The 22046-nt window shown below is 35.9% G+C and overlaps 1 protein-coding gene and 1 long non-coding RNA gene across 2 annotated transcripts in view; both read left to right on the top strand.

Annotated features, from left to right (window-relative positions):
* The window catches only part of LOC127832511 (uncharacterized), a 32189-nt gene extending 12103 nt beyond the window's left edge, over positions 1 to 20086 (top strand). The window contains exons 2-6 of the mRNA XM_052358013.1: positions 2578 to 2643; positions 8088 to 8173; positions 14171 to 14288; positions 18662 to 18720; positions 19878 to 20086. Coding sequence (XP_052213973.1) covers positions 2578 to 2643; positions 8088 to 8173; positions 14171 to 14288; positions 18662 to 18720; positions 19878 to 19983 — 435 coding nt within the window. The 3' untranslated portion in view covers positions 19984 to 20086. The remainder of the gene's footprint in view (positions 1 to 2577; positions 2644 to 8087; positions 8174 to 14170; positions 14289 to 18661; positions 18721 to 19877) is intronic.
* Positions 1 to 22046, top strand: part of LOC127832512 (uncharacterized) — a 270730-nt gene that overhangs the window by 244936 nt on the left and 3748 nt on the right. The gene's annotated exons all lie outside the window — the stretch shown is intronic.

Below are 22046 nucleotides of genomic sequence, written 5' to 3'. Positions count from 1 at the left end.
ATTTTTCAATGAAAATAAGCTGGGAATCAAATAGTTATGTGTAAAATAGACTAATTTAATATTATAGTTAAAGCCTGCACAATCCAAGTCCCCGCTTTGATCACAAAGTTTTGTAATATAGACGTATACCGTTAACCCGTCCGACTCAAGGGGGAGTTACCCTATATTATTTTAAACACCTTTATTCAATCATACACCCGCTGTAAATAGGTGTAATAAAATATAGAGCCAAATAAGCCTGGTCGATTTAGGGCAGTAAAAGCCTGAAATTTCGGACTGGGCCAAAAGAGCTTGGGGCCGAAAGAGCCTGCTACCATGAAATTACAGCGACCTTTTTACGGTTTTGACAGAATGACAATTTTCTAGAAAATTGTCAGTTATTTAGAAAAAAAAGATAATAAATGCATTATTTTCAATCTATTATTAACACTTCTGATTAAGAAAAATGTTTTACTTTAAAATATCAGGTTGTAATTGCTTACTATTTAATCTAAAAGAAATAAAAAAGTGTTCGAACACTTTTCATCGATAATTGAGCAATAAATGCATTTAATTAACATAGGATTGAAACAATCCTTCATGTCTAAAATCACGTGTTTTACTAGAGGCCTGCTAGATTTTTCTTCTTGTGGTCCCCCATTCAAACCTTAGGAAAGGCATATTTTTTATTTGATCTTCCATTTTATAATATTTATGCAAATCTTTTCCAGTTATAACAGTTTTGTAAGTAAATTCCAAAACAAATATGTGAACCTTTTATTGAAGTTAGCGGTTTTGTTTTATATTAAGTTGGTACTGGAAAACTGCACAATTTCTAATGTGACAATTTTTCTTGATTGAAAGATAAAAAAATCCCAATTCAAAACATTAGAAATTCCTAATTTACAGAACAAAAAAAAATCGGCATTACAGTCGTCGAAATTCGCACTAGTCCGACAGCAAAAAACTATTATTTTTTTTAATTCGGGCTTGTAGGAAATCCAATATTACAAGCCCGACGTGCTTGTACAATTCATTTAACAAAACGAGTTCGAATTTCATTTTCAATATTTGTAAACAAAGTTTTGAGCCGCTTAAATCAACAGCTGCTTATGTTTTAACACACTGCGCGCACATGCTGGGCAATCAGCCGATAATTGGATTACTGCGCATAAAGCGCATGGTTTTGTGGTTCCCGGATTATTATTATGTAAAATAAATGTTTTGCGTTTCGCGGGACACAGAGAGTAATGGCCGAACAGTTATCATTAAAGTACGTCGTTGAGGAATGCGAATCTGAGGTAAGTGTGATTGACGCATTTGTCAACTGGCTTTTTGTAGAATAACCTGGCACTTAATTTCTTATATATTTTCTGGTGGTTCAGGTTTGCTCTCTCTTTGTCATGGATATATGGGATACATTTCTGCTAATTTTTTACCTTAACTTAATCAACTTCAAGTTAATGTATATATTTATAATTGTGATTAAATTGAAATCCGTGTGTGAAATTAATTTCTTCTTATTTCAGGATCCGAAAAAGGCTGGCTCAGATGAAGAGGAAGCTGACTTGGATGAGGTTGAAATTAATAAGAGAGTTGTATTGTGTTCTAAAGATTGAATAAATGAATGCTTCTTTGGATGTTTTATGTTATGTTTATCTGCATTTTTAACAAAAATGTTTGGGCTAGTAAAATCTGACTCGGGCTAGTTCAAATTCCCATATTACTAGCCCCACTTGCTTGTAGATTTACATCTAAATTTCAATGACTGGGCATTGCCTATCAGAACAATGTCTCTTAATACAGGCATACAATATATAATAGGCTTTCATTGTTGTGTGATTATGTGGCTTTATTCTTATTTGAATATTTTCTAATCAACCTTGTCCACATGATAAGAATTATCAACGCAATTTGGTTTTCATAATTTATTTTTATGCACCCCCAAAATTTATTTTGGGGAGAGCATAAAGTCGCCGCTTCGTCTGTCTGTGTGTGCATCCGTCTGTCCGTCCGTGCACAATTTTTGTCCGGGCTATTTCTCAGCAACTAATGACCGGAATTCAATGAAACTTTATGGGAAGCTTCACTACCAAGAGGAGATGTGCATATTATCAGCCGGTTCTGGTCGGATGATTTTTCACAGAGTTATGGCCCTTTGAAATTTTGAAATTTTCCATTAACTGTACATATAGTGCAATTCTTGTCCGGGCTATTTCTCAGCAACTAATGACTGGAATTCAATGAAACTTTATGGGAAGCTTCACTACCAAGAGGAGATGTGCATATTATCAGCGGGTTCTGGTCGGATGATTTTTCACAGAGTTATGGCCCTTTGAAATTTTCTATAAAAAAATTATTGCCCCCCCCCCCCCCCAACTACTGTGCCCTCAAGACGTTTCCTTTAATCTGAATATATAGTGCAATATTGTGACAAAAAAATCTTTGGGGAGCATTACCCGTGTCCGAAGGTTTCTTGTTTTGTTTAGTAACAAAAATCGGACCAGTGCATACCTACATTGTTTTAATATTGATATTGAATTATTCCTTTTCTTTGTGAAAAAACTGATCAGATTTCATATTTGACTATGGTTTCAGTCAAAGAAGCAAAGAATTCTTGGATTTGTTCTCTGCTTGCTGATGGGGACGTTTTGCTTCTCCTTGGTAAGTAATTCTTTGTATGTGAAACTCTCACAGGGCTCAATATAAGGTTTTTCACTACGCGACCTGTGATTTTTTCATACATCTCGCATCGTTGCAACTTGACAAATCGCTGTGATTCCGAGAGACAAGAAAATTCCATGGTGACCGTCGCATGATGTATCTCCCCGTAAGGCAATCAGCGCGAATCGCAGCGAACCATCGTGATTCACCTTTTTTCGCGATTTGCGTTGATGGTTACACTTTGATATACTTTGTTTTTATTCAAATAAAAAGGTAGCCAAATCAAAGAAGTCAGCAACATCGGAAATATGTATTCCGCAAACTAGGATACATTGTAAATAACCAAAATATTAAATATTCGGCCTATTGGGAAATGGCAAAAATGACTTCGCAAACTGGAAATCTGAAATTCGGCAATCCGGTACAAAGATGGAGACAAGCACAGCTTCATTGCTTTATCTGTACCTTTAACCGATTTTAATCCCTAAGAGGTTAAACGACCTTGAACAGCTAATTGGTTTAAATCTGTTGTGTAATGTCAATAAAGGTATGAAAAACTCGCGAGTCAGTGTTTATTACATGTATTTCCTATCAGAGCAGTAGGTGTAAGAAAAATTAATGAAATAATGCAGACAATTTATGCATATGCGTATGCAGTGTAACTGTTAACAGATAATCACTTTCATTTTTACCCGTTATCAGAAAGTTCCCGGGAAGCACGTTTTTACATGAATGGGTATGACGCAATAAAACATGTTTTTGTTCATGATCATATTGCATTCAATCTAAATTTAAATTCGCTCGTCCGATGAAATCTGTGTCCCATAATTCACTGTACTCTTTACACTTCTGAAATATGGAGTAGGCATATGGTTGTGTTTATGAAATTCTTAAACATATTTATCGTGTTACATGTTGAAGATCATTTTTAGCTCGACTATTATATATGAAATATATATATAATGGAGCTATCCTACTCGGCGTCGGCGTTCCTGTTCCCATTCCCGTAAGTATGCGGACCACCCCAAATATTTCCTTGACATATTGCTTTCATATTTTGCATACTTCTTTGCCAACATGACTCCAATCTATAAACAGGAGCAAACAACTGTATTACAAGCATTTTGTAAGAATTGTGGTCCTTTTTCCACTTAGAATATGCATATCATTGATAAATCTATGTTAAAGTTTGCGTTCCACCTCAAAAATTTTCTATGTACCTTGTCATATTGCTTTTATATTTTGCATACTTGTTTACCAACATGACCACAATCTATAAACAAGAGCAAACAACTGTATCAAGCATTTTGTAAGATAAAGAATTATGTTCCCTTTTTGTACTTAGAAAATTGAAAATTTTGTTAAGTTTTGTGTTTAGGTTCACTTTATTCCTAAAGTATCAAAGCTATTGCTTTCATACTTGCAACACTTACTAACTATCGTAAGGGGACTATACAGGGCAAGTTGCAAAACTCTGGTTTGCATTTAAACGGAATTATGGCCCATTTTTGTCTTAGTAACTTTGAATATTTTGTTAAATTTTGTGTTTAGATCCACTTTACTTCTTAAGTATCAATGCTATTGCTTTCAAACTTCAAATACGTTCTTACCATCATGAGGGTTCTGTACCTGGCAAGTTGTAATTGACCTTGACCTTTGAATGACCTTGACTCTCAAGGTCAAATTAATAAGTTTTAATTAAATTGCCATAACTTCTTTATTTATGATCAGATTTGATTCATACTTTGACATAACAAAACTTACCTGACATACCACAATGGCCTCACCTAAACCATCCCTCACGCCCCACCCCAGAAGCCACCCCCCCCCCAATTTTTTTTTTATTTTTCCTTTTTTTTATTTTTGAAAGATCATCTAATAAAATAATGACCACAACTCCCACATTATAGCCCCCTCTCCACCCCACCCCCAACCAAAAGATTTTGTTTTCTTTAAAACATGGTAAAATAATACACACATATTTATTTACTTTATTTTTGAAGGATTTCCAATCATCTAACCCAAGCTATTGCTCTTTGAAATAAAATCGTATTAGTTTGTTTTATGTTTTTACAAATGTTCAAGAGATTGTGGAAAATATACCTGAACTCAGAATCGTCTATAAAGTACAACTTCTTTAAAACATAAGCGATCAATATCGTTCAATTATGACCCTCTTCGACTTAGAATATGACTATATTACCTTGACCTTATTAGTCCCCTACTGGTTTCACCAGAGGGGACTTATGGTTTTCGCTCCATATAGCAGTCAGTCTGTCACACTTTTCTGGATCCTGGGATAACTTTTAAAGTTCTTTATATTTTTTCATGAAACTTGAAACATGGATAGATGGCAATATGGACATTATGCACGTCATTTCATTTTGTTCCTATGTCAAAAATTCTGGTTGCTATGGCAACAAATAGACTAGAAATACTGCTGAAAATGGTGGTTTTCTGGATCCTGCGATAAATTTTAAAAGTTCTTAATAGTTTTTAATGAAACTTGAAACATAGATAGATGGCTATATGGATATTATGCACGTCATTTCATTTTGTTCCTGCGTCAAAAATTCTGGTTGCTATGGCAACAAATATAAAAAATCTGAAAATGGTGGAATTTCTGACAATGGTGGAGTCGGTAGGGGACTTATATTGCTTGGCAATAGTCTTGTTAAATATTAACAATTTCTCAATGATGGCTTACGCTATACTGTCAAGCTTTCGAATAGTCGAGCGCGCTGCCTCTGACACAGCTCTTGTTTTGTAAGTGATGTTGTAATTATATTGGATTATCGGATAAATGTGAACATCAGAAAAGCGGTATGTATACAGTTAGCAATACAATTCGGTTTATATGCATGAATTGGCGAATCACCGATATCCACTGCGATCATGGCAAATCGCGGCGAATCACCACACACTTCACAACGATGATAATGCACTCGTGCAACAGCGGAGTGACGAATCATGTGATTTTCCACTAAAAAAATCAAACTGTCCACCGTGACTCCGCGAATTTGGCAAAAATCACGGGTCGCGTAGTGTATGTTATTAGGGGACTGTAGCCACTGTTGAACATATATGTTTGTGCCTTGCTCTGGGTAAACTGGGTTTAATGTATGTGCTTAAATTGTCCTCCCAGATTAGCCTGTGTAGTCTGCACAGGCTTATCAGTGACAACACTTTGCATCAAAACATTTTTTCTTTATAAAAGACTTCCTTTAAACAAAACATACCTTACAATCGGAAAGGCGTTCGTACTCCAGAGACTTTTCATCAACACTACTTGATACACATGCATTACGCCAAGTTTTCCCAGAAATGGGCTCATATTTAAACCCCAGACCATAGTCTTTTAAATTTTTTATATGCATTGGAATGTGAAAATATTGATATCAGTGCCTTCCATACGAATTTTTTCAGATGCCCTGGGGCCGTTAGAGGTGGTTTAGTGAGGGCAGCCCCTTCAATACATTACTCTTTTGTACATTTATGTATGATGTTATTTGGTGTTTAGTGACTCTTCAAAAAATAACACAGCTTTTAAGTTATTGATAGCAACATTGTTTTATTGCTTTAACCCTTTCACGCATAGATATGCATCATCCTGTCTCAATTGATTCCCCAAACATCCATATGAACCCGACTCTTATCTATTACTGCATACATGTGTACTAACTTCTTTTCCCCTCACTTCGCAGTACCAGATAAATCCATAAATTCCATTTTTTAAATGCACATTTTGGTATAAATAGATGATACAAGTGCTAAAGAATTGTATAAACACAAACATTTTACTTAAGCATCAAATGAATTTTGGCAAATGTGGCTATTTTAAGTTTGATAAAATAAGTCCAATAGGGACTGGGTTTTTCCGTACTGGCTTTCCATCTGAAAACTGGAAAATCGTCTGATGTGCCGTTAGTGTTTTTGTACAAAAATTAATACGCCCACTGGCACACTTTCCACGTGACATTGAATTTGTACATGTCTGCATTATTTTCGCACACTTTTTATTGAGACAAAGGAACAACACTAAATACATGAAATACATAAAACACTTAGTTGAAGCTAGACTTTGTTAATGTTGCATTAACATTAAAATTCGGAAGCTTTTTTCAGTTTACAATTTTTTTTTCATTTGAGATTTCAACGAAATATTTATAGTTGTGTGTTATGATTTAAACACTAATTTGTTTACCTGCTTAAGTCGAATAAATGTTTTTACTTTTGACATGTATTATGCATGAAATGCACTATTTCCACGAGGATTTCACCCATTGGAAATCATCAGTCTTCTAAGTAACTTGCTGAGATTTCATCTTTGAGGTGTACACCGTAGGTCACAAAACCATCAAACTGTCACAAAACCACACATTTATGGCAAATACGTCAAATATGACAGGTGTTGAATGCCTACAAGTGCTGTCGCTCATGCAAAGCGTGTGCTCTTGTTGGCCAATATCAATTTTCCAAAACAATGACACTTGGTTCTCAAAATATTTGGCGAAGTCGGTATCACTTTGATCTTAAGAATGTCTAGGTGCAGTTATTGAAAAATACACTTATCGGTATATTTCAAGCGCCCGGCGAACTCTGATTTCGAAATTCAAGAGACCCAACAGGGGACCATTAAAATTTAAATGGCCTGTGCTTAAATGTGCATGTAATGTACTGGATGTGCATATAAATCATGTTTTTAAGTACAGATAAAAATTGTTAAATTAATTTCAAAAGGAAATTTGATTGCTGATGTGAGTTTCCTCCAAAATTATTTTAATAAATACTCTGTTTGCAAAATGATCAGTGTGCATTTAGAACAATAGATACGTACCTTATCATGGTTTCAGTCCTCATACCTTGATTGTTATAAATCCATGACTGGCAAACTCATCAATGTAAATGTAAAAAAGTATAAGAAAAAAGTTCAGACTTGCAAGTAATTTTTCCTTCTGCTTGGAAAATAATACATGTCAATTGTATTAAATCAAAAACAATACTTTAAAGAGTCTTTGTAATACATTTTAATCTGACTTTCATGCAAAACAACCCTAATCTTATCAAGTTGGATGTGTAAACATGTTTGTGATTGATACTTTGTAACAGACTTTTTGGGTTGAAATATCAACCTTTTTCCAAACTGTTCTGCTTGAATAGACTGAAACTGTTAACCCTTTGCATGCTGGGAAATTTGTCGTCTGCTAAAATGTCGTCTGCTGAATTACTAAAATTAGCATTTTCTTCGATTTTTTCAAAGAATATTATCAGAATAGCAAACAGTTTGGATCCTGATGAGACGCCAAACTGTTTGCAAAGGCCTTCAAAATTCGGTTTCCGCACTGAAAGGGTTAAATTCCAGCCCTACCATGGCATTAAATATGACCTATTTTTGCCATTAAACAATGGAGTGCTGTTCTCACTTTTATTTATTCATATTTCAGGCCTGCCTATATATACCAGTGCTGGTTTTGAAGGCCAGAAAGTTTGCCATGCTTTACACCGTTGGAAGTTTATTTATTATATGCAGGTAAAATGTGTTATTGATTGCATGGTGGGTTCAAAAACTGCAACATCCAGAGTGAAAATGCACCTCACGAACCTGACATATAAGATGCTCTAGGGGTAAAGAAGACCTTTCATGAGCCATCACTTCACAGTTATTCATACACTGTCAACAGTTTGAACAAATGTGTCCTCACAGTTTTGTTTGCTACAGCTGCCCGTGAAGAAACTATAGCATGTCCTGTTTTGTGTTTTGCCTCTACAGTACAGAAAGAGCATTGCTCTGTGCATAAAATTCTTATTTACTGCTAAAATCAATCCTTACCGATAAAATAATCCTCACGGCTAATTTCGATCTCTACTTCCATGACACAAGCATTTGGATACACGATTAATTGGGGTATACTGGAATTACCTAAGATGTCTTTTAGTTTCACAATTGTAAAAATTCCACTGACATAATGATGCATTGTTTTTTTTAACCACATTGGTTATATAAGAAATATTCATACATACACACTTTTGATTTTAACCTAGTTGGCAATTTTAGAAATCAAAATAAATGCATTCTTAAACAAGTGTTTAAGTGAATTTTTCACTTGTACTTGTCTTTAGAGCAGGTGAAATGGAAGTCAGCTGTGAAGACAAAAACATTATGAATAGTTTTGTGATCTTAATGAATTTTTACCCCACATATTGGAGATTTTTATGCTCCCGGTAGGATGGCATATTATATTATAACTTATTGCTCAATATCATAAAGGAGCCGTTAATCCGATAATAACCCCCATAAAACTTGACAATAGCAGTAAAAACACCGTTTGTAACACTTACACGCTTCGGTGATTTCTAATGCACTCTGCACTGTAGGTCGCTTACATCGTCGTAAATCAATATTTACAACTGACAGACGCTGGCCGCTAATGCTCGGTCGCGTGCTTTCGACTCGCAGTACATTTTCGGATAGGATTTTACCGATTTTTTGAAATTCGCCACTTTTAAAAAATTGGAGCCACATTTAAAAATTTAGCGCCATTTGGCGCCAATGGCGATCGACAGCGGAACCCCTGCATATAGCAGTTGAACTGTCCGTCAGTCAGTATGTCAGTCTGTCCGTCAGTCCGTCTGAAAAAAACTTTAACATTGGCCATCACTTTTTAAATATTGAAGATAGCACCTTGATATTTGGCTTGCATGTGTATCTCATGGAGCTGCACATTTTGAGTGGTAAAATTTCAAGGTGAACATCATCCTTCAAGGTCTAGGCTTGAAAAAACAAAGTCAAGGGAAGTAATAAGCTTTAAATGGACATAGTTATCTGACCTGCCCACGTATATATTTTTGTTAAATAAATCAAAGCAGCGCAGTAGGCGGCATAGTGTTTCTGACAAACACATTGTGGTAAAAGGTCAAGGTCATCCTTTACGGTCTACGGTAAAAAAATACAGATTTAAGGGAAGTAATAAGCTTTAAAAAGGGAAAAATTACTCAATATTGAACATAGCCACTTTATATATTTGGCATGCATGTGTATCTCATGGAACTGCACATTTTAGGTGGTGAATCTACAGTCACAGTAGTGGCTTATAATTATTTGCTACTAAAAATAAAGATTTGTTACAGACAATTATTTTCAAAGGAAGTAATTTATATAATTATAAATCTCATTATATATTTCTTTACCAAGAGTTGAAGTTCTTTTTACAGTTACTGTACAGATTTATTATTTTGATTATTTATAACCCAAATGATTGATTTTTCAAAGTTTTTTTTAAATGATATAATTATAATTTCTTTGATGTTCATTACATACCTGTGGACTTATGTCATGGTCAACTCTGGCTATGAAAAAAAAAAACAACAAAAAAACAAACTCTGGCTATGATCTCTTTGATAAACCACAGCCCTGGTTGTCAGTGATGTCTGACATGGTCATAATTGACTGTGAGGAGACCCTCCCCCCCCTCCCCCCCCGGTTGGATTGGACAAAATTCAAGGGTAGTAATAACCTTTAAAGAGAGATGATTACTATACCTGCAAAATGATAAATATAAATTTTATTTCAATGCGGTGCAGTAGGGGCATTGTGTTTCTGACAAACGCATCTCTTGTTTAATATTAAATTGGATGTATTATGATTGGTATGTTTTTTTATAGTTTACTATAAACCTATTTATTTTAGCTCGATTGAATTTAAAATACTTGCTACTTATTTTAAATGCCCTCCTGTGCGTTTTCTGGGCCTAGAACCAGTGTTTTGTGTCTTTTGAGGAAGTCTGAAGAATGCTTCCACAGTAGGGATCGAACCTGTGACCTCCCTGTCGCTAGGTGGACACCATGTGACCTCCCCTGTTGCTAGGTGGACACAATATCAAATACTCCATGGCGACTAACGAACCTGTGACCTCCCTGTCGCTAGGTGGACACAATATCAAATACTCCATGGCAACTTACGAACCTGTGACCTCCCTGTCGCTAGGTGGACACAATATCAAATACTCCATGGCGACTTACGAACCTGTGACCTCCCTGTCGCTAGGTGGACACAATATCAAATACTCCATGGCGACTTATTTTTATGCCCCCCTTCGAAGAAGAGGGGGTATATTGCTTTGTTCGTGTCGGTCTGTCGGTCGGTCTGTCGGTCTGTCCGTCCACCAGGTGGTTGTCAGACGATAACTCAAGAACGCTTGTGCCTAGGATCATGAAACTTCATAGGTACATTGATCATGACTAGCAGATGACCCCTATTGATTTTGAGGTCACTAGGTCAAAGGTCAAGGTCACGGTGACTCGAAATAGTAAAATGTTTTTTTGAATGATAATTTTAGAATGCATACGCGGCCAACAGGGCACACTCTGAACAATATTACTGAAGCAACTGGTCTGTAATCCTAAATCTATAATTATCAGTCCAATGAAACATCATCCTTTTAGTAAAATACAGTGGATCAGTAAAAATATTATCAGAATATGAGAAATTTGTGTATATTTTGTATATTAAATATTGTGTTAATGTTTAATTTTGTTGATTAATATAAATATAAGCAGGACAGGGGAGGTAATACACTACAGGGGAAACAAATGCAATAAGTTTAAATTTATTGTTACAGATTTGCCTCCCTTGTAATATATTTAAATTTTACCAAATGTAAGGCGAACTGCATTTTTGTAATACATACTACTACCACTACTACTACTACTACTACTACTACTACTACTACTACTACTACTACTACTACTGCTACTACTGCTGCTGCTGCTGCTGCTGCTGCTACTACTACTACTACTTCTACTACTACTACTACTACTACTACTACTACTACTACTACTACTACTACTACTACTACTACTACTACTTCTACTATTTCTTTTGCTACCACCACCACAACCTACTACTACTACTACTCTATTACTACTCTATTACTACTACTACTACTACTACTACTACTACTACTACTACTACTACTACTACTACTACTACTATTACTTCTACTACTGTATACTTACTACTTACTTACTCTACTTCCTACAACTACGACTACTACTACTACTAACTACTCTACTACGAACTACTACACTACTACTATACTACTACTACTACTACTACTACTACTAACTACTACTACTACTACTACTACTACTACTACTACTACTACTACTACTACTACTACTACTTCTACTACTACTACTACTACTACTACTACTACTACTACTACTACTACTACTTCTACTACTACTACTACTACTACTACTACTACTACTACTACTACGACTACTACTACTTCTACTACTACTCTACTACTACTACTACTACAACTACTCTACTACTACTACTACTACTACTACTACTTCTACTACTACTACTACTACTATACTCTACTACTACTACTACTACTGACTACTACTACTACTACTACTACTACTACTACTACTACTACTACTACTACTAGACTATTACTTCTACTACTGTTACTACTACTACTACGACTACTACTACAACTACTACTACTACTACTACACTACTACTACAACTACTATTACTTCTACTACTGTTACTACTACTACTACTACTAACTACTACTACTACTACTACTACTACTACTACTACTACTACAACTACTACGACTTCTACTACTACGCGACTACTACTACTACTACGACTACTACTACTACTACTACTACTACTACGACTACTACGACGACTACTACTACTACGACTAGGACGGCTACGACTACTACGACTACGACGACTACGACGACGACTACGACTACTACTACTTCTACTACGACGACAACTACTACTACTTCTACTACTACTACTACGGCGACGACTACTACTACGGCTACTACTACGGCTACTACTTCTACTACTACTACTACTACGACTACTACTACTACTACTACTACTACTACTACTACTACGACGGCGACGACAACTACTACTACTACTACTACTTCTACTACTTCTACTACTACTACTACTACTACGGCTACTACTACAACTACTACTACTACTACTACTTCTACTACTACTACTACTACTACTACTACTACTACTACTTCTACTACTACTACTACAACTACTTCTACTTCTACTACTACTCTACTACTACTACTTGTACTACTACTACTTGTACTACTACTACTTGTACTACTACTACTTCTACTACTTCTTCCACCACCACCACCACCACCACCACCACCACCACCACCACCACCACCACCACCACCATTCACAGTGACAAAAAACGTATTCAGTGACAAAAAACGTATTCACATAATGGCTGCTACTACAACTTATAGCCCATATAGGGGGGCATGCATGTTTTACAAACAGCCCTTGTTACTAAACTGTTTCTAAAGAGGAAATACGCTGTACATATGAGTATAGGGATTCTTTTGTTTAATGAGTACCAAATTTTTTTAAATCAAGGCAATCCTCTTTGCTTTGTCAGAACTGAGGTGAGTGCTTGGGGTAGAACAACAAGAACTGTTCAATAGAATAATACTCAACAAAGCCAGAAATGTTTATGTGCTTATAGGTGTGTTAATGCCCAGCCTACAGTTTTGTTTTTAGTAAATAACTTGTTTTCATGTCATGTTTCATCTTGTTTTGTTATCAGTTTGCAAAAGAAACCCACACTTTTCATTATCATATGGAATATTGAGAACAAATCCTTAAGTAGGCGTGATACCAGTATTTTCTTATCAAGCAGTTTATTTAGTACAGAGAGCAAATACTGGCCTAAACCAGAAGTAAGTTTTGGTCAGTTGAAGCTAGCAGTTGATTTTTATGCCCTAATGCTGTGGGAGGAATTAAGAATTGCACTTGTCTGTAAGTCCCGTAGCTTACATCTTGTTCTTCTTGTGCTTCTTCTTGTTCTTCTTGAGCTTCTTCTTGTTCTTCTTGTGCTTCTTCTTGTTGCTCTTTTTCTTCTTAATTGCAGGGCTGCTCTGGAGCATTGACGCAATTTTACTATTCAATGAGTCTTAGGCCTGGGTAGAACCAGTACTTGGTGTCTTTTGGGGAGGTCTAAAGAACAATCCCACAGTGTGGATCGAACCCATGACCTCCCGAACGCTAAGCAGACACCATAACTACTACACCACAGCAATTTTCTCTCCCGATTATCCTGAGTTTAATTGTTTGATATGTGTCAAAATGATTTAAAATTGAGAAACACCATATATTCATGGAAAGAAAGCCTTACATGGCATTTGTTCATCTAGTTTACAGCCTGCTATGTATGTGTACAAGAAGAACCTGTATTGATGTATTGGTTAAGCCTATTGCGATGACCTTGCTTTCAACAGTGTTCACCATGCACATATGTCTAAACATGTTTTTAGGTTGTGAAATATGACGGACATGGCTACAGTTGTGTGAATATCAGCAACATGTGTACACATTTCAAACAAGCAAAGATTGTTGGAAACTCATACTGTTTGTACATGTAATACATCTACATGTATATGTCTTACATAATTTTTATACAATTTGTCTGTATGCCCATTTCAGTTTTTCAATGCTATGGGGTCCAATGAACCACATAAAGCATCTGTTCTCTAGAGACCGCCTGCCATTCTCGATAGCGTATTTCGGGACAATGTTTGCAACTATATATTTCTCAATATGGGTAAGTAAAATGTGTAATTTGCATTATTTAAAAATAACTTGGTCTGGTAGTCATACATTTGCATTGAAATACTGTGAAATCATTTATTTTCGCCAGCATGAAATTTCGTCATTTTTATAAAAATGAAGTTTTCGTCAGCACTTAAATTCGCCAATTCCTGACTATGAAAAACAAGGGGGCCTGAAAGGCCCAAAGTCGGGCACCTGAGATTCAAAGGAACTGACCTGTTCTGTGCAGCCCAAGATGTCATTAGAACAATATGTTCTTACCAACTTTCATGACTAGTGAACACCCTGGCAGTCCTGTTTTTCAACAGACCAGAACCATTTTCATACACATCCAAGATATCATTTAAACAAATATACTGAAGTTTCATGAAGATTCATAAGTCCATATAAGGAAAAATGCCCCGCCCACTGGTGGCCATGTTTTTCAAGCAACTGGAACCACTTTTGAACTTGTCCAAAATATAATTGGGACAAATCTTCTGACAAAGTTCATGAAGATCGTACAATAAATATGACTTCTAGAGTGTTAACAAGGTTTAAATATAGCTATATAAGGAAAAATGCCACGCCCCCTTGGCGGCCATTTTTCCACCAACCAGAACCATTTTTGAACTCATCCAAGATATCATTGGGGCAAATCATCTGACCAAGTTTCATGATGATCAGACAATAAATGTGGCCTCTAGAGTGTTAACAAGGTTTTACTAAAGCATGATATATAGCCATATTAGGAAAAATGCCCCGCCCCTGGTGGCCATGTTTTTTAAGCAACCGAAACCATTTTCGAACTCGTCCAAGATATTTGGACAAATCTTCTGACCAAGTTTCATGAAGATCGGAAAATAAATGTGGCCTCTAGAGTGTTAACAAGGTTTAACTATAGCCATATAAGAAAAAATGCCCCGCCCCCTGGCAGCCATGTTTTTCAACCAACCAGCATCATTTTTGAACTCATCCAAGATATTATTGGGATGAATCTTCTGACCAAGTTTCATGAAGATCTGACAATAAATGTGGCCTCTAGAGTGTTAACAAGATTTTACTATAGCCATATAAAGCCATATAAGGAAAAATGCCCCGCCCCTTGGCAGCCATGTTTTTCAAGCAAACGTAACCATTTTCGAACTCATCCAAGATATCATTGAGACAAATCTTCTGACCAAATTCATGAAGATTGGACAATAAATGTGGCCTCTAGAGTGTTCACAAGGTTTTACTATAGCCATATATAGCCATATAAGGAAAAATGCCCCGCCCCTTGGCAGCCATGTTTTTCAGGCAAGCGAAATCATTTTCGAACTCATCTAAGATATCATTGAGGCCAATCTTCCGATCAAATTTAATGAAGATTGGACAATAAATGTGGCCTATAGAGTGTTAACAAGGTTTTACTATAGCCATATAAGGCCATGTTTTTTCACCGATCTGGACCATTTTCGAACTCGTCAGAGATATCAATGAAACCAATGTTATGACCAAGATTTATGATGATTGGGCAAATAGTTGTGACTTCTAGAGTGTTCACAAGGTTTCTCTATAGCCATATAAGGAATACTGCCCCGCCCCCTGGCGGCCATGTTTTTCAATGGACCGGAACCATTTTTGAACTCAACCAACATATCATTTAGACAAACATTTTGACAAAGTTACATGAAGATTGGGCAACAAATGTGACTTCTACAGTGTTCACAAGGTTTTTCTTTTTTTTGACCTAGTGACCTAGTTTTTGACCCAGCAGGTCCAATTTCGAACTCAGTCGAGGTATCAATGTGACAAATGTTCTGATTAAATTTCATGAAGATCAGACAATAAATGTGGCCTCTAGAGTGTTCACAATGCAAAATGATGACGACGGACAATGCACGACGGACAAAAAGCGATCACAAAAGCTCACCATGAGCACGTTGTGCTCAGGTGAGCTAAAAAATGCTTCAGTCAATATCAGATGTATTTGTCCGAAATATATATCGCGGTTGCGAAAAATTGTAGTGGGGAAAAAGGGTGGACACTTGAGAGTCACTTGCAGGAGGTGGGGCCTGTTTGTCACATGTCAATATACTAGTCTTTTGATATCAGGTGATCAGTAATTTGCCCGCTTTAGTGTATCATTATTATGATTAGCGGATGAGTAGGACCGAATAACCGTTAACGAGTGTTTGAAACCCGGGTTCGAAACAGTGAAGCCAGTTGCCAATTGGTCTTATTCATTTATTATCATGGCCAAACAAATAACAATCTTACCTTTATAGGCGCAAATTAGAGAAGGTGCGAAGATTATTGGTTAAAATTAGTGTTAGCAAACTTTTTGGTCAGTTTTCAATAAAGTTTCAAGAGTTTTGCATCGTAAATATTTGATCACTTTAAGTACAATAATTTAAGTGTAAAATTAACAGTGCGTTATGGGACAGAGGTTTCATAGGGCAAAGTTCAGATTTAATTGTAACAACAATGGACAAGTGAGTTTAAATTAGATTGAATGCAATAGGATACAAAGCAATGTTTTATTGCGTCATACTCAGTCATTCGAAACACGTGCTTTCCGGGATTTCCTGAAAATCACGCAAAAACAAAAGTGAATTTCTGAAAACAATTTCCCTTCGTTTGGATGGAACTAATCGTCATGATTGCTTATTTCATTTCACCTGTTACGTTTTCAATTGCTACAAGTAACAATTATTTGAAACATGTATCGTAAAACTTGTAAAAGATATCAATGATTTAAAAGATCGATAGCCCATAAAACGAAGCACAAGCTATTTTTACACCTTTATTTAGTTTAACGCAAACAACCAAACACAACTCAAAATGTTCTGTATTTATTTGTAATCAATGCGGAGAATGTATATACGATAAGTATATACATCATCATCTTTAAAATTTGTTTATTGTCTTTGATCTGGATCTAATTCGGTGCGTGGAGGCTGTATAATCTTCTGCAACAACACTGAAAAACACATTACACACAATGGGTAATAAAGTTGTTAACAATTAGCGCTTATCATTACAATTCTACCTAAACGAAGTCAACGCAGTCAATACAGCTGTACTGCTTTCGCGTTTTAGAGCAATGTCACGTGTCAGCTAAGTACACTGTAATCTACACCCTTTTGTGTCAAAACCGGATTTATCTTGATTACGTAACAGACGGAGTATGTGTGCGTGGATTGGGCTTTAGTGCCTCATGCCATTGGTAATTCAGTCTTAATTTGTTCAAATATGGGGCAAAATTGTTCATTAGGATCTTGAATTCATCAATCGGTCGACTGACGAAATATACGAAAATTAATGCCTGACAATATATAATGGTTTCACAGTACTGCAAGGTACATGTAATAGGCATATTTATTCTATGTTTAGGAAATTTGAAAATTGTCAATGTCTAAATATATCAAATGAGTTCCTCTGAATTAAACATCTGTTATACATTTGTATAATGAACACTGCAAATAACAGACAGCTTTGTTAGTATTGTATTGGTGGGTTTTATTTTCCAGAAGTTTCAGTTAATGGCAATACATTTGACCATAACTCTTGGAAAACCAAGCTTAATGCACTTGCGTTAATTGTCGTAATAGATTTGCATGTGCAGTCTACACAAACTAATCATAGACGACTCTTTCTGTCTAGAATTGATTTTCGTTTAGTAGTGACCTCTTTAACAATGGAAAGTGTTGTCCCTGATTAGCCTTTTTGGACTGTACAGGCTAATTTGGGATGACACCTAACGCTCAAGCATTTAGCCTAGTTTTCGAAAGAGTTTCTCATTTTTATTGAAACCTTTATACAACTCTGTATTTGGCAAGCTTATTTCAAAAATGCCAATGAGATTAAATTGATTAAAAGATTAAGAATGTTCATTGTTTTATCAGTAATGCAAAAATAATATTGATTAAAAATTTCTTCAATCCCTTTTTTTCCCTTAAAATGACCAATACAAACAGATTAATTTTTTTTTGGACCACTTTGGAGTTAGTTCAAAAGCCCTTCCCCTGAAAAAGACATGGACTAAATGTGGTAAGTGAAAGACCCAAGGAAAAAAGAGCAATTAACTCTTTCAGTGCTGGAACCAAATTTTGAAGGCCTTTGCTAACAGTTTGGATCCAGATTAGACGCCACAGAACGTGGCGTCTCATCAGGATCCAAACTGTTTGCTATTTTGATAGTATTCTTTGAAAAATATTGAAGAAAATGCTAATTTAAGAAATTCACCAGACAACATTTTAGCAGATGACAAATTTCCCAGCATGCAAAGGGTTAAAACCCCTGTTGACCTTGACTGTTGCTCATATAAGTAAATTTCTTATGAAATATAAGTTGCTTGAATAGACCGATGTTAAATAAAATACTTAAGGATTTTTTCTTCAGGAAAAAAGTACTGTCCTGACAGTGTTTTTTGCTGCAATTCAGATTCTAGCACTAGTTTGGTAAGTAAGAGTCAAACTGGGCCACAGCTTGTGACTGTATACATGTTTGTAGATTGTCAGTTGTCACAGTTTATTAACTAACTTTGTGTTCATATAAATGTTAAAGATTTGTTGCTTGTTTAATTTTACTTCAAAGATATAGGTCTAAGATGTACATTCTGTTGACTAAATACATGGCTGAATGGTTTGGGTTTACATGACTTTAATATATCCCCGGAGCGAATGATCAGGGGTATATTGTTTTTGGCCTGTCTGTCTGTCATTTTCTTTCTGTCTGTTTTTGTATGTTTCACAAACTTTAAACATTGATCATAACTTTTGCAATATTGAAGATAGCAACTTGATATTTGGCATGCATGTGTATCTCATGGAGCTTCACATTTTGAGTGGTGAAAGCAAAGGTCATCCTGCAAGGTCAAATGTCAAATATATGGCTTCAAAGCGGTACAGTAGGGGGCATTGTGTTTCACAAACACAGCTCTTGTTACTTATAACCCGCATGTTTTCGAGATTGTTTGTTACCACCAATATTAACTTGTTTGTTGATAGCGTTTATTCACCTCCATACATTACAAATTGTATTGTTAGTATACATGTTAATTTGTTAATATTTAATACAGTTCTTTAAAATAGAGTTCTTTTAACAATTCAACTTGGTTGCTATAATACAGGTAAATAAAATCCATACATTTCATTATATAGACACAATAATACAGTTCACACACACACACAGATACATACGCAAATGCAATGTTATGATACAAAAAAGAATACAATAAATACTGCAAACAAATTTATCATGCTTATTGTCCCCTACCGGTGAAATCGGAGGGGACTTCTGGTTTGCGCTCTGTCTGTCAGTCTGTCTGTCAGTCTGTCACACTTTTCTGGATCCTGCGGTAACTTTAAAACTAAAAGTTCTTCATATTTCTTCATGAAACTTGAAACATGGACAGATGGCAATAAAGACATTATGCTTGTCATTTCATTTTGTTCCTCCGTAAGGAATTCTGGTTTCTATGGCAGCAAAGATATAAAAAAAATCCCCCCAAAAAAATCTGAAAATTGTGTAGTTTCACCGATAGGGGACCATATTGCTTGGCAATCTCTTGTTTTATCAAATCTGTGTAGACAATTGTGTCTATATCTGTTTACAGGTATATAATGAGCTACATTCCTGGAGGCCAGACTGGTATGAAGTTCTTCTCTAAAGTCTTCTACGCAGCTGCTTCAAAAACTACAAAAACTATACTTCCAGTCTAGCATGAGCTTTAATTGCATTCAGATCCTCATTTTCATCATCAAACTTGATTGAAATGCCAAATAAAGTTTGTATAGTTTTAATAAAGTAATGATAGAAAAATAATATATTGATTTTGCACTACCTTTAAAATCAACTATGTGTGCATTGTGGGCCATATGGGAAATTGCATGTTATTTCTGGGTTGTTGTTTCACACACTTATGTGGTTGCTGTGGTTACAGAAATGAGTGAAAACTTAAATCTGGATCCAGTGATAACTCAAAAGGTCTTTAAGCTTGCTTTAGGAAGTCCTTACTTTCACAGCATGAACTAGATAGAGGATTGTTGTGAAGTCCTTACTTTCACAGCATGAACTAGATAGAGGATTGTTGTGAAGTCCTTACTTTCACAGCATGAACTAGATAGAGGATTGTTGTTTTGTCTGTGATGAAGAGCTTGCTTTTCATAAAAATTCAATCTCAAATGTTTATTATACCCATGCAACAGCAATGCACCTGTGGTGGTGGATACATTGTCAGAGACAGGTTTTTGTCATATTTAACATTACCATGCAATTAAACAAATAATAGACTTCCATAAAATATTAATAAATTGAAAGGGGCCGTCAACCAGATTTACGAAAAAATAAAAGTTCTAAAATACCGTATTTTTTACAATTATTAGTTTATTAGATCACCTGAGCACAACGTGCTCATGGTGAGCTTTTGGGATCGCCTTTTTTCCGTTGTGCGTCTGTCGTGCGTCGTCAACATTGTGCCTTGTGAACACTCTAGAGGCCACATTACTTGTCTGATCTTCATGAAACTGGGTCAGAACATTTGTCCCCATAATACCTTGACCGAGTTCGAAACTGGGTCATGCTGGGTCAAAAACTAGGTCTCTAGGTCAAAAAAAGAAAAGCCTTATGAACACTGTAGTAGTCACATTTGATGCCCAATCTTCATGTAACTTTGCCAAAATGTTTGTCTTAATACTATGTTGGTTGAGTTAAAAAATGGTTCCCGTCCATTGAAAAACATGGCCGCCAGGGGGCGGGGCAGTATTCCTTATATGGCTATAAAGGAACCATGTGAACACTCTAGAAGTCATAAATTTTGCCCAATCTTCATGAAACTTTGTCAAAATATTGGTTTCATTGATATCTCGGACGAGTTTGAAAATGGTCCAGATCGGTGAAAAAACATGGCCGCCAGGGGGCGGGGCAGTTTTCTCTAAAAGTATATAGTGAAAACATGTGAACACTCTAGAAGTCACATTTTTTGTCCAATCTTCATGAAATTTGTTCAGAACATATGTTTCCTGGATACGACGGTTGAGATTGAAAATGGTGTGGATCGGTAAAAAACATGGCCGCCAGGGGGGGGGGGGGGGCATTTTCCTTGTACTTACATAGTATAAAAATCTTGTGAACACTCTAGAAGTCACATTTTTTGCTTAATCATCATGAAATTTGGTTGAAACTCTAGAGGCCACATTGGTTTTGTGGATATCTCAGACGAGTTTGAAAATGGTTGTGATCATTTGAAAAACATGGCCGCCAGGGGTTGGGGCAGTTTTCTCTATATGTATATAGTGAAAACATGTGAACAGTCTAGAAGACACATTTTTTGCCCAATCTACATGAAGTTTGGTCAGAACATTTGTTTCCTCAATACGATGGTTGAGTTCCGAAATGGTTCAGATCGGTAAAAAAAAAAATGGCTGCCAGGAGGGGGGTCTTTTTCCTTATATTCATATGGTAAAAAGCTTGTGTAAACTCTAGAAGTCACATTTTTAGCTAGTTCCTTCGGGTCTCAGGTGAGCGCCTTAGGGCCCATGGCCCTCTTGTATTGATTAAAATATCACTACTGGTATATTACATTACTTGAAAAAAGTTCATATTTACAGTATAATCGGTTATGAAATTTCGCAATGTGAAATCGAAAGTACATCGCGAAAATAGGTGACATAACCATACACACACTGTAAATAACCCAAGTAGATTGATCATTTTATATGTAAAATGTATATACATACACATACACAATTTGCATTCCTGGGTTTACCATGTGACGACGATGATC

Source organism: Dreissena polymorpha, chromosome 5 (assembly GCF_020536995.1).
Source record: "Dreissena polymorpha isolate Duluth1 chromosome 5, UMN_Dpol_1.0, whole genome shotgun sequence".
In the NCBI taxonomy this organism is placed as follows: domain Eukaryota; kingdom Metazoa; phylum Mollusca; class Bivalvia; order Myida; family Dreissenidae; genus Dreissena; species Dreissena polymorpha.
This window is presented reverse-complemented; position numbering and strand designations above follow the sequence as displayed.